We start from the raw sequence: 14008 nt of genomic DNA on the forward strand, positions 1-14008 counted from the left end.
AGTGGACTTCCAGGCAACAGCAGGCAGCTGGCAATCTGCTGGTGTTCTGTGGGCTACCAGTGGATGATCAGCAGGTGGACCTCGGTCAGTGGGTGATGGGTAGGTGAAAGGCAGGTGATAGGCGAGATGCAGGCAAAATGGCAAATGCCAGATGATAGGTGGCAGTCAGTGAGTGATCTGCACTCAAAAAGTAGGTGATATACTGGCAGACTGTGGGTGTGATAGAGGTGGACAAATGGGGTAAACAGCAGGGGATTGATGAGCAGCAAAGACTGCCTCACAGAGAAACAGATTTTCCTCTGCTTGAAACTCGAGCAACAGTAATGCAGCCTTCCTCTAGTTTGCCATCTTGGATCTCCTGTTGGCCATTTTTATGTTCTTTTGAGAAGTGTCTGTTTAGTTCTTTTGCCCACTTATTGATTGGGTAATTTTTTATTTGATGGTAAGTTTTGAATTCTTTATATGTGCTGCATTTTAATCCTCTGTCCTAATAGTAGCTAGGAAAGGTTCTCTAATATTCTGTAGGTCCTCTGTTTATTTTCTTAATTGTTTTCTTTGATGTATAGAAGGTTTTTAATTTGGTGCCATACCATTTATTAATTCTTGATATTTTTCTGGAGCTCTAGAAGTTCTATTGAGGCAGTTGTTGCCTGTACTTATATGTTATTGTTGACCCTATGTTTTCTTCTAGCAGTTGAAGTTTCTATTCAAATTCCTATGTCTTTGATCCACTTTGAGTTGACTTTCATGCAGGGTGAGAGATAGGAATCTAGTTTCTTTCTCCTACATATGAATAACCTTTAACCAGTTTTTCTAGCACCATTTGTTAAAAAATTTCTTTTCTCCAATGTTTTTGGCATCTTTGTCAAGGATCAGATGACTGTGTTGATTTGCTGAGTCTTATGTTTCATGGTCTGTGTGTCTATTTTTATGCCAATACCATTCATCTTTTGTTACTATAGCTCCAGCATAGCCTCCTCCCTCCCCCGCCCCTGCTGCTGCTTAGAATTACTTTGGCTATTCTGGGTCTTTCATTCTTGCAAATGAATTTTAGGACTGCTTTTTTCTAATTCTGTGAAGATTGTCATTGGTGTTTTGATGGGGATTGCTTGAATCTGTATGTTGCTTTTTTTATTAGAACTTTATGGTTAAACATAGTAGTTGAGTTCATCCTGCCTAAATCATAAATGCATGCAATTCAATTTTAGTTCACAGTTCCCTCTTTTTCCTTCCTGTCCTCCCACTCCTCCCCTATTCTCCTTCCTCTACTCTGCTAAACTTCTTTTCATTCATCTATTTATATTTAATTGGTACTTTCTACTTACACATAAAGGTGAAATTCCCTGTGGTGTATTTGTGTATGCACATAACATGATTTTTTAAGAATTCATTCTGCATTGCTTTCCCTTTCCTGTCTCTACACTCTGCCTCTCAATCTCCTTCTGCCCTACTGATCTTCCCTGTATCTTTTTGATATCCTCTCCTACTGTCCTCCTTCCCTTTAATTTACTCAAGCTTCCAAATATAAGAGTAAACATTTGACCTTTGAGTTTGTCTGACTTTTTTCACTTAGCATGATGTTCTTCTTTTCCATCCCTTTCCAGCAAATGCTGTAATTTCATTCAACACAAGTGGCTATATGCTGATTTTAGTTATTTTTGAAAAATACTAAAGAGTGAATAGCTGGGTGATATTGTGGTTCCATCCCCAGTTTTTTGAGGATTCTCAATACTGCTTTCCAGATTGGTTGTACTAGTCTGCTGTCCTACCAACAATGTACAAGTGCACCTTTCCCCCCACATCTTCACCAGCATTTATTTTTGTTTGTGTTCTTGATCATTGCCATTCTGACTGGAGTAAGATGAAATCTTACATAGTTTTGATTTGCATTTCCATGATTGCTAGAGATGTTGAACATTTTTTTCATATATTTGTTGGCAATTTGTGTTTCTTCTTTTTAAAAAAAAATTTTTTTTTAGTTGTTAATGGACATTTATTTATATGTGGTGCTGAGAATCAAACCTAGTGCCTCACACATGCTAGGCAAGCACTCTACCACTGAGCCACAACCCCAGCTCTGTGTTTCTTCTTTTGAGAAGTTTATTTATTTATTTTTTTGCCCATTTGTTGATTGGGTTGTTAGCTGGCAAAGATTTTTCTCCCATTCTGTAGTCCCTTTCTTCATGCTCTTGTTTCCTTTGATGTGCAGAAAATTTTTAATTTGATGACATTGCATTCATTGATTCTTGGTTTTATTTCTTGAGGTTCAGGGGTCTTGCTGAGGAAGTCAGTGACTGCATCTGTATGATGGAGTGTTGATCCTGTGTTTTCTTCTAACAGTTGCAAGATTTCTGGTCTAATTCTTCAGTCTTTGGTTCATTTAGATTTGAGTTTTGTGTAGAGAGATAGGGATCTAGTTTCATTTTTCTACGTACAGCTATTCATTTTTCCCAGCATTACTTGTTAAAAAGGCTGTCTTTACTCCAAGATATATTTTTGGCACCTTTGTCAAATATCAGATGACTGTAGGTATGTAGATTATCTTTGTGTCTTGTATTCTGTTGGTCTTTGTTTTAGTCAGCTTTTTTTTTTTTTTTTTTTTTTTTTTTTTGGTGCTGTGACTAAAGGAGGACCTGACCAGAACAACTGAGGAGGAAAAGTTTGAGGGCTCACAGTTTCAGAGGTCTCAGTCCACAGATAACCAGCTCCATTCCTCAGGGCTTGAGATGACGCAGAAAAACATGGCAGAAGAGTGTGGCGGAGGGAAGCAGCTCATATGATGATTGGAAGCAGAGAGAGAGCCTCCACTCACCAGATACAAATATATACCCCAAAGCCACACTCCCAATGCCCCACCTCCTCCAGCCACATCCCACCTGCCTTTAGTTACCACTCAGTGAATCCCATCAGGGGATTAATTCTCTCATTGGGTTAAGGCTTTCACAACCCAGTCATTTCTTCTCTGAAATTGTCTCACATGTGAGGCTTTGGGGGACAACTTACATCCAAACCATAGCAGTCTTCAATTCTATTTTGATACTAATACCATGTGGATTTTGTTATTACCATTCTGTAGTATAATTTCAGATCAGATATTGTGATGCCTCCTGCATCACTTTTCTTGCTCAGTATTGCTTTGGCTTTTTGTGTCTCTTATTCTTCCAAATGAATTTAAAAATTGTTTTTTCCAATTCTTTGAAGAATGTCACTGGTATTTTGATGGAGATTGCATTGAATCTGTATTTTGCCTTTGGTAGTATGGCCATTTTAATAGTGTTATTTCTGACTATCGAAGAACGTGGGATGTCTTTCTGTCTTTTAAGGTTTTCTTCAATTTCTTTCTTCAATGTAATTTTCATTTAAAGCTCTTTTACTTCCTTGGTTAAATTAATTCCCAAGTATTTTTTTTCTTTTGAGGTTATTGTGAATGGGATGGTTTTCTTGATTTCCTTTTCAGCAAATTAATTATTGTTATATAGGAAGCTATTGATTTTTAAAATTCTTTTAAATATAGTTTTTGGTACCAGGGATTGACCCAGGGGTGCTTAAGCACTGAGCCACACCCCCAATCCTTTTTATATTTTTTGAGACAGGGTCTCCCTAAGTTGTTTAGGGCTTTACTAAATTGCTGAGGCTGGCTTTGAACTTGCAATCCTCCTGCGTTAGCCTCCCAATCCACTAGGATTACGGGCATGCCCTACCATGCCCAGAGTATTTACTTTTGTTTATTGATTTTATGTCCTGCTTAAGTCTTTTTTTTTCTAAGACACTATTATCTACTATATATGAGAACTATATATATATCTTTTATGTGTATAATCTTATAAAAATTCTTCTTGGTTTGCATTTCATTAGGCAGTAAACAGGGAAGCCAAAACTTACTGGCATTTGGTTTATTTATAAAAATTGAACAACACACATGTTTAAATATATTATTTTCAGCCAATTTATCAGTTGTTTTTGGTTTGTTTTAGCCTCATAATTAAGGAGAAGAAATGTTTGCAGCTAATGTTTGGATTTTTATCAAAATACTTCATGAACTGAAAGTTTGCATTTGAGAATATTTGGCTTTCTTCAAAAATGTGTAAGCCGTGCTATTATTTTTCCCCCAAGGCATCTGTATTGGTTTCTTATGTAGAATATTTTGATTGAGATCAGTGATCCAGAGTTATACTTGAACTCACTACTTTGTCAACAGGAATATCAAGATGTTAATTACTTTTTCCCTTGAATGTAGAAAAATGAGAGTAGAGGAAAAAAATTAGAAAATCTGAGAATAAAATAACAATTCTAAACTTGATGAGTTTTACATCAATTATTTTTAAATTATTTATTTTGAATCATGTCCAATTTTGCATTTTTGGTAGAGTATTTATAATATTGCTAAAATATTAATTAAAAATATATTAAAATTTTTTCAAATTGATTTTTCCAGGATATAATAAGTAAAATAAATCAAGTAAGTTAGGAAGTAGTACAATGCTATTTATGTAAGAAAGGAGGCAATTCCAAAATTCTGGAGGTCTCCATTGTTACCCTACTTGTGCATGTGTACATGTGTGTAGTATACATCATACTAAGGGCTCTTTGGACATATAAAATATAATTTCATGCATGTGCGTGCATGTACACACACACACGTACATACATATACATCAGACTTATGAATTAGAGATCAGACCTCACAGCAATAATAACAGCCAGGAGAACATGGTAGTATAGGTTCCTTATACCCCGTTCTCTAGAACAGTGAGATCAGAGTAATATGTACTTCTGTATAGTGGGGTTTGAATGAGGAGAAATTCAAAATTATGAATCTCTGAGCTTATGTAGGGGCTGACACATTTGCTCTTTCCCAATGAAGAGAGAGTACTTGTCTTTTTCTGTGGTATGGAAAAGCAGGCTCTATTCTTAAATGTAAGCATTTGGTTCTGGGAACAATAAGAAAGGTTTTATTGCCCTTTGAGTAGGAGTAGATGACTCCTGGAAAAAAGACATTTTTTATTTTTGTGTCATGTCGGATTTCATCTTCAGAAGACTTGGGCTGTGTAGGAACAGACAGAGATGAAGGAAGGATTACCTTCTAACAAAGATGTATACGAGTACATGGCATACATATATGTGTCATAAATATTTCAAGGTTTCACAAAAAATGAAAATATTCGTTGCTAGGAAAGATATGGAGAAGTTGGGGGTGGAGGAGGAAGGCATTGGTAGACTACTGTTTAATTTTGGATACATTTATATTTGGGTACCTTTATATTTGAACCATATGAAATTATTACCAATTTTCAAAATAAGTGAAATTTAAATTAAGAATGAGAATTTGGCTTTATAGTCTAAAATTTCTTAACTGTTTTCTAAATATGTGTAATCAAAACTGGTAGATTAAATGGTTTGTGAACTATGTGAAGAAAATTTTACTTTGCAACTTCTAGATGGGATTAAGAAGGGTAATATTTACAAAAAGAAAGTAAAGTAAAATTCACCTTTTTGTGTTGACTGGGAAAACTCCATACTTAGCTGGGTGCAGTGGTGCACACCTCTGGTGGCAGTGGCTTGGGAGACTGAGGCAGAAGGATCACAAGTTCGAGGCCAGCCTCAGAAAGATCCTGTCTCAAAATAAAAAATAGAAAGTGCTGGGGATGTAGCTCTGTGTTGAAGTGCCCCTACATCCCTGGTACCAAAAACAAACAAACAAACCCCAGAATACCACATATGTAGCTCATCAGGTAAGTTGGAGGTATAGGAGATTGAGGCACATAATTTTAACATGTGGATTGGAAGGTTGTATGATATATGAAGAAGTCAGACTTTACTGAGTATTTGAGTCCCTGTTCCTTCTCTTCCAAAATGTGATCTGAACAATTTATTCATCTGATTACTAGTTTCTCTTTTCCTTTTATATGTTATAGTTATAGCTTCATGAGTTGTTGTGAAAACCAAATAAGGTAATGCATGTAAAAATATGTTGTGGATTTTACTCAGTGCTCTATAATTGTAGTTGTTTTTAAAAATACATAGATAAATGCTGGAACCTTGATTTTGCAGTTAAGAGGAGGAAAAAAAAGTGAGTTCATGTGAGTTCATGCTGTGACAACTGGTGGGGATATTTGCCATGAGGCAATGTTGGAAAGAAGGGTCATTCTTCTTTACCTACTCATTGTTGAAGACTAAAAATCATGAAATGATACAAATAGGAAAGAGTATCCAGAAGGAAACAGTAAAGTCTCATTAATTCTTCTGTAAGATATGGTACTTGATTCTCTTGTGATAATATTTTGAAAATATGAAGTTTCCTTTTAGCTTGCTACTCATAATAATATGAACTTCAAATATTATAGAAATTATTTTCAACTGTCATAGTTTCTGCTAGTATTATTCTTTTAATACTGATTGCAGAGTGTAGGCATTGAATAGTTAGGTGACATTACCTTAGAACCTCTGGGGAAAGCTATTTTTAGAGGTATCTTCTCCTAAAACTCCTGAACTGTTCCCATGCTGGTCCCTTCTTAATAGATGGTGAGCACGGTTCATTCTTTTATCTGTATCAGATTTGTTCATACACAGTGTCATCAGATGGATGCCTGTTTGATACTGACGTACGTTTTAACTGGAAAATTAAAATAAAAAGTTACTTATCTTGGTTTTGAATCTCTCACAGCTTTGTTAATTGGTATTAATGGTTATATTTCCAAATTGGGATCTTTTATACAAAGTGCTTCTACTGAATGGTACATGACCTCTGTTAGGTGCTCAGTAAATATTGGATTGGCAGATGATGAATTTGGAACCTTCACCTTTTGGTTTTTAAAAATGAGAGAAGTAGAAATCCTCTTCTATGTACCTGTAAGATTTTGTTTTTGTTTTTGTTTTGGTACCAGGGATTGAACTCAGGGCACTAGACCTCTGATCCACATCACCAACCCTTGGTATTGGTATTTAAAAAAAAATTTTTTTTTAAATCTCAGTAAATTGCTTAGCACCTCACTTTTGCTGAGGTTGGCTTCGAACTGGCGGTTCTCCTACCTCAGCCTCCTGAGCCACTGGGATTATGTGCATGTGCCACTGTGCCCAGCAAGATTGTTTTTAATGATAAGAATTTTATAAGAAGTAGGCTATAGAAGAATATACAATTTATGAGAGAAAGATGAAGATCAATATTTGTGAATCTTATTGCTTATACCCCTAGGTAACATCTCAGAGGTGGCTTCTACCTTTTTTTTTTTTTTTAAATTGTATTAATTTAGAAAATCCTTAATAAAAGACTTGGATATTTCTTTTTATATGTGAATCTTCCCAATTATAATATAATTAATTTAGACAAAAACAACTCTCCCTCCCCAGTTCTTGGGGTTTTTGATATGTTAAATTAGCTGGTAACATTTTCTTTTTATTGGGTTTTATAGAATTTGAATTAAACATAGAAATAAAAAGTCTCTCTCTGAAAAAATACTGTGTGTCCTACTACTCCAAAAGTAGGGACAAATAGACTGCTAGTTTTGTTACTAACACCTGCTTAAATTTTTGGCCACCTATCTTATCCACCTGATGGTCATAATAGGAAAGTTTCAGGAAGAGCATGCCAAATAAAGGGATGGCCTTTCTTAGGCAGAAAGAACTCCTAATTGTAACTGCTCCAGGATGTTTACTCCATTTTTTACAGCAAGAGAATCCCAAGAGAGACTTCTCCTTTAATCCATTTGTCAGTAATTCTTCTCTTTGGGACTAGAGTGAAGGAGCAGAGGTTTGTGGAATGTATCTTTGAGATCTTTAAATATCCTCATCTTCTGAAATCGGCATATTAAAGAATATACTAAAGTTAGGAAGCCATTAGGAAAAATCATTAGTTTTTGTTATTATTAACTTATGGACAATGACTGCTTAATGAGTTTTGGGGTATTAGACAAGATAACTTTTCTAAATACTTCAACCTTATCTTTAAAATAGGGTCAATAAAGCTGGGTGCAATGGTGCATGCCTATAATCCCAGAAGCTCAGGAGGTTGAGGCAGGAGGATCACAAGTTCAAAGTCAGCCTCAGCAGCTTAGTGAGGACCTGAGCAACTTAAGAAGACTCTGTCTGTAAAAAAAAAAAAAAAAAAAAAAAAAAAAAAAAAAGGTTGGGGGACACGACTCAGTGCTTAAGCACCCCGGGTCAATTTCTGGTACCAAAATAAATAAAATTAAAAAAATACATAAAATAAGGTTGATGAGCTGGGTATGATAGCATATGTCCAGCAATTCATGAGGCAGGAGGGTGGAAAGTTTGAGACCAGCCTCAGCAATTTAGTGAGGCCCTAATCAACTTAGTAAGACCCTATCTCAAAAAGGGATGGGGATGTAGCTCAGTGGTGGAGCACTGGATTTAATCCCTAGTACTGAAGGGGGAAAAGAAGTTAGTGATAGCATCAATCTCAGATGTTTGCCATGAAAATTAAGACAGAGTGCATTGCTGGGAGTTCTTAGTTCTGATTCTAAGACCCAGATTAAAGATCTTAGACCTAAGCAGGGAGTAGTTGGATGTAATCTCCAAATTAGTCAAAATTTTGACACAACTAATCTAGGGAGGACTTTTACATTACTGCTGAGCATTAGACGTCACAGCTTGCATTGCTTTCTCTGGGTACTAACACCACTGTCTTTGAAAATGACTACTTTTGTTGCTTCTCAAAATCATTCTCCTCTGTCCCTGATTCTTTGTAACACTTGCTCCTGATTCAAATCTCAGGCAAATGATTCTGGGTCATTTAACCATATCTTGCAGCAGGGAGCCAGGAAAGGGAAGTTCACGATATTATCAGCATTTATGAGAGGACTTGGGTTGGTTCACCACGAAGGTGTTGAAAATAGGCAATTCCCAGAAGAAAGAGTTTAGAGCTGGGTAACTCAAAAACTGATAAATTGCCACTTCTTAAAAAATGCTTAGTACTATGCCTGATGTGTGTTAAGTGTCAAGTAAATGCTGGCTTTTGTTAATTTATAGTTGCCATTCTTTATTAAAAAAAAAAAAAAGATTGGGAAATTTCTACTTCCAGATTTAATTTTTTGATTCAAATGGATTGGTGCTACTAGAGCAATAAAAGTAAATGGGTGAATGATAATTTCCAGGCTTAGAATTTACATGGTAATCATGTTAAGTTCACTAGATGGTACCTCCCAACTGTTGAAGTACCTAAAGGGTAATTTGGGGTAACTGAAAGATAATTCTGGGCTCTTTAGCCAAAATGCATATGCATTCAGTAATCCACATTGTCACTGAGCCCTTGCTATTCTTTGTCATCTTTCCCACTTGATTTCCCATTTACAAGAGTGATTAGTAATAACATAATGTAGAAAGTCCTGGCCTGAGTGTCAGAAAACTTGGATTTGAAATCTCATTTCTATCAGTGATCAGCAGTATGATCTGGGATGGGTTACTTAGTCCCTAAGACTGTTTCGTCTGTGTGTGAATGTAGAATAAACACTATTTTGAGAATGTTGTTAAGGTAATAAATGAAAATATGTGAAAATACCTAACACGTGATGAATACTGTTCAGTAGTTACTCCTTTTATTTTTTGTGACACTGGGGATCAAACCCAGCGCCTCATGCATGCTAAGAAAACACTATACAACTGAGCTACATCCCCAGTCCTTTTTATTTTTTATTTTGAGACAGTCTCACTAAATTGCCCAGGTTGTCCTTGAACTTGCAGTCCTCCTGCCTCATACCCCTGAGTAGCTAGGATTACAGGTATGCACTACCACACCACACTAAATACTCCTTTTAAAACAAAACAAGAGGGCTGGGGAGATAGCTCAGTCGGTAGAGTGCTTGCCTCTCAAGCACAAGGCCCTGAGTTCGATCCCCAGCACCGCAAAAAAAAAAAAAAAAAAAAAAAAACAAACAAGAGCCTGTCCTCAGAATTTTAGGTCAGGTTTTAAATTTCTTTTAAAAAGTAGAAGAAATCTGTAACATCAGGTAAATATTTAAACCAGTGTAATTGAGGACAGCACTTTCAGAGTGCCTATTAAGTCAGAATGTCCTTATAATACTAAGACATTATCTGCCTTTTTCACTTTCATTTTCCCATGAATAGAGTTGCCAGAGGCCATATGATATATGATATGACAACAGATTGAGCAGAACCAAATTTAGTCTGATATTAAAGAGATTTGCAAAAAAAGTAAAATAATGCCATTCTTCTCACTTTTCATCTGTTTTGCAAATTTTAGTTTTTTAAATCAAAAGTGACTTGTTTGCATGCAGCAGTGTTTATTATTATTTTTCAAAAGAATTAATAAATATATTTGAAATCCTGTTTTAGGGTTGGGCAACTGCTAAAAGATAACCTACATTTTAAAAAGCTGTTTAAGGACCTCAGTAATTTTTAAGGGTAAAAAGGGATCCTGATACCAAAAAGTTTGAGAACTACTATGTTAGATGTGTTGTTTTCCATAGGAGGAAGATATGTTTGATTAATTTGTTGGAGGTATTTGAGTGAACTTTTGCTCGTTTAAATATTTAGCTCTGGAACACTTTTCAAAATCCCTTTAAACCTAACAAAATTATACACACCATATGAATGTGGGGTGGAGGGAATGAATTGTTAGGGACAGAGAGTTTACATAGAAGTAGGTAATATAAAGGGGGTAATTTTGGAGGAAGAAATATGATCAGTCAGTTTGATTTTTACATTGAAAAAATGATTTGTGAGAATCATGGTCAAGTGGAAAGATCACTGAACAAGGAGTAAGAACACTCTGGTTTGTGTTCTGTCCCTGGCTCCTTGGTTCATTAAATGTGTTTGCGTGTAAGATCTTTAGTGTGTAGGATGTCCATTCTTCAAGTAAGAAATTAGAGTAAATTCCTGTCCTACTTTTTCTTTTGTTCATTCAACAAATGCTTATTGATTATCTACTAAGTACTAGGTTCTATTCTAATTTACTGCAGACATAGTGATAAAATAGGCAAGGTCCTTGCCTTGCACAGACAGCAGTTTAATGATAAACAAGTAAATGGATAAGGATAAACAAGTAAATATCAAATAATTACAAATTGTATTAAGGACTATGAAGGAATCAAATAGGAAAATGCTACAGGCTTACTTACACAGGACTAACAGGGAGGCTTCTCTGAGGCAATGATGTCTAAACAATCAGATGAATGAGGCAGTAAAGGGAATTTTCAGCAAAGAGACCTCTGTGTGCAAAGGCCCTGAGGTGTGCCTAGAGTGTGGTAGTCATTAGGAATGGTAGAAGAAAATGAGGTTAAAAATGTAGACAATGTCTAGGTCATGTCAGACCTTACAGACTATGGAAAGAAGTCTGTAGGTTTAATATCTGAAGGGCTCAAATGTGCTCAAGGCTGAGAGATCTGTATGGAATTATTTGGGTGGACTAGGATGTTAGTGATTACTACTTAAACTGTTGAGGTGTTTGTGATGCAGAATGAACATCATTTTTCGCTAATACCCATGGTTGATGTTCTCAGAAACTAATAACCTAGAGACTGATTTTAATTCAGTGTTATTAAAATACGTAGGCTCTTATCATTAATTTCTTATTATTTGTCAAAGAAGTTAAATATCTTTTTTAAGGCTCTTTAATAAAAAATATGTATTATATAACTAAGTACATGTCAGATTTTTCAACTAATTTCATCTATGTTTATTTTAGTGCTCTTCTTTTTAATGAAGTGAAATATATTACCATACTAGAAGATCTTCAAAACATACAAAATGCTCTGAAAGGAAAAGCAAATATGGTATTCTCATATGTAAGAGCCATTGGAACACCAGGTATTTATTAACTTCTGCTTTAATCTTCATGGGTCTATGAACTTGTGTCAGTATGTTCATGTATTTCATTTAGTATTCAGTCTTAGTATTTAAAATAAATCTAAAGCATCTTTATTATGTTTTCTTTCTTTAAATGTGCAGCATAATCTAGTGATCGAACAAGATCTGTGGAGCCAGAGTGCCCCACCAATGACTTTCCTTGTGACCTTGGATAAGTGACTTGACTTCAGTTCCCTACTCACTAAGATGGAGAAAGTCACTGTACCTCCCTCTTGTGAGAATCAAATTAATTGAAGTAATTAAAATATTTCTAGAATATTAAATAAGTGCTATGTAAATGTTAACTATTACTGTTTTTATTTCCTTACAGTCCTCATGGAACCTGCTATTGTAGTTTCTAATACTCAAAAAACTATGGTCGATTAACTGGTTTTCTATTTAATATTTATGATTTGTTTTTTAGAAATCTATTTTTTGGTAGTGTCACCCAAGCATTTAAATCTAATTTTCTCATAAAGAGGTTTGTAAATATTTTCTGTCCAAATTACAATTATGCTTTTAGGACTTTTATTTGTTAGTGGTTATAACTTAACCATATTAATATAAAGTGCTGCTATAGACATTTTAAGATTTGTGCTCTGAAATTAGTCATTTATTTGAAATCTTGGTTTTTATAAATATAAAGTCTCCTGGCTACATAGCATGCCACTGAAGGTAATATACTTGTAAAATAATACTTTACAATCTACCTGTATTGTTTACTTTTCATGGTCCTCAGGTTATTCTGTTTTCTCCAGAGTTTCTAGTTGTAATCAGTTAAAGTGATGAGCTATAGGGAGCTTGCACTGATGTAGCAGAACTTCCCTGATTTATGTCTTAGTAGCATCAATATAACTGCTGTTCTGAATTGATTGGAAGGAGGAAGAGTAGAATAAGAGGGGAAATTAGGAAGTTATTGAAATAATGCAGGCAAGAGATGATGGTGGGTGTCGGGGACTAGGGTGTTAGCAATGAGATGGCAGTAAATACAAATTGTAGCAGTATTTTGGAGGTAGGAATAACTGAATTTGATGTCCTACTAGATGTGGAGTGAGAAATATCAGAGACAAGGGTGGCTGTGGGTTTTGGCCTGACATACTCAAAAAGTGAAATGCTAATAGCTGAGGTAGAAACAAATGGGAATAGACTAGCTTAGAAAGTTTGGAGAGGAAGTTCTGAAGTTCACTTTTTGACATCAGACTTGTAAAATACCCATGCAAGCAGAGAGAGCACTGGGGCAGTTGTATATTACTGAACTGCAATTCTTGTGTTAGAGTTACAAACTGGGAAGACAGACTAAGGATGTAAATTTGAGAAATAAAGCTATGAGATCAGAAGAAATTACCAAGTGAGTGAGGCTAGATAAAAATGAGAAGACTGCAACCAAACCCATGAGACATTTCACCATTTACACATTGAAGAGGTGAGGAGAAATCATGTTAAAACATGAATCGGGCTGGAAGAGAATGTGGGGTCAAGAGAACTTCTTAAGAAACTTATTTGCATGTTTACAAAAAAGATCCAGTAGAAAGGGGGAAAGTACGTCATGCAGGAAGAAGAGGAGAGAATTGCTGGACAAGGTCTTTGAGTAGGCAAGAGGGGATGGAATTGAGTGATCAAGGAGAGGCATGGGTCATTGGTGGGAGCACAAAAAGTCACTCATGGTGATAGTTGTAAGACAGAATTCAGGTAAATATTGTTTGGGAGCTTTGGGGTGAGTTTTTGTAATTGGTTCTCTTTTCTCCATGAAATGACTATTAAATCATATAATAGAAATAAAGTCTCAGCTAGTTTGAGAAAAGAAGAGATGACATTTAGGAGACCTGGAAATAAAGAATGGTAGCAATAGTAGGTGGCAATAGTAGTCAATATCAGTAATTTAAAGTAGGACCATTAGCTAGGTGGTCTTGTTGTTTTTTTTTTTTTTTTTTTTTTTCCTTCCAGACAACTTTACTTTCATGGATGTAGGTGCAAAATATGCAGAATACTGGGATTAATCTGTATTGTGTTTTAGCCTAATGAGCAGGGAATTAAAAAAATTGACCATAAAATTTAAGCTTGATTAGGAGAAAAGACCAGAGTGGTAGTGAAAAGTGGTAGAATCTCTGGATTTTTGGTCCTCTTGGTAGGTTAGAATCGTGTGCCTGACAGAGTAACCTAGAAGTGTGTGATTGTGTGGGTGGTAGAC

The 14008-nt window shown here is 35.5% G+C and overlaps 1 protein-coding gene across 1 annotated transcript in view; it reads left to right on the forward strand.

The window, feature by feature from the left end:
- The window catches only part of TXNDC16 (thioredoxin domain containing 16), a 126489-nt gene that overhangs the window by 44681 nt on the left and 67800 nt on the right, over positions 1 to 14008 (forward strand). The window contains 1 exon segment of the mRNA XM_079121664.1: positions 11660 to 11781. Coding sequence (XP_078977790.1) covers positions 11660 to 11781 — 122 coding nt within the window.

Source organism: Sciurus vulgaris (genome assembly GCF_902686455.1).
Source record: "Sciurus vulgaris genome assembly, chromosome: 2".
Taxonomy (NCBI): Eukaryota; Metazoa; Chordata; class Mammalia; order Rodentia; family Sciuridae; genus Sciurus; species Sciurus vulgaris.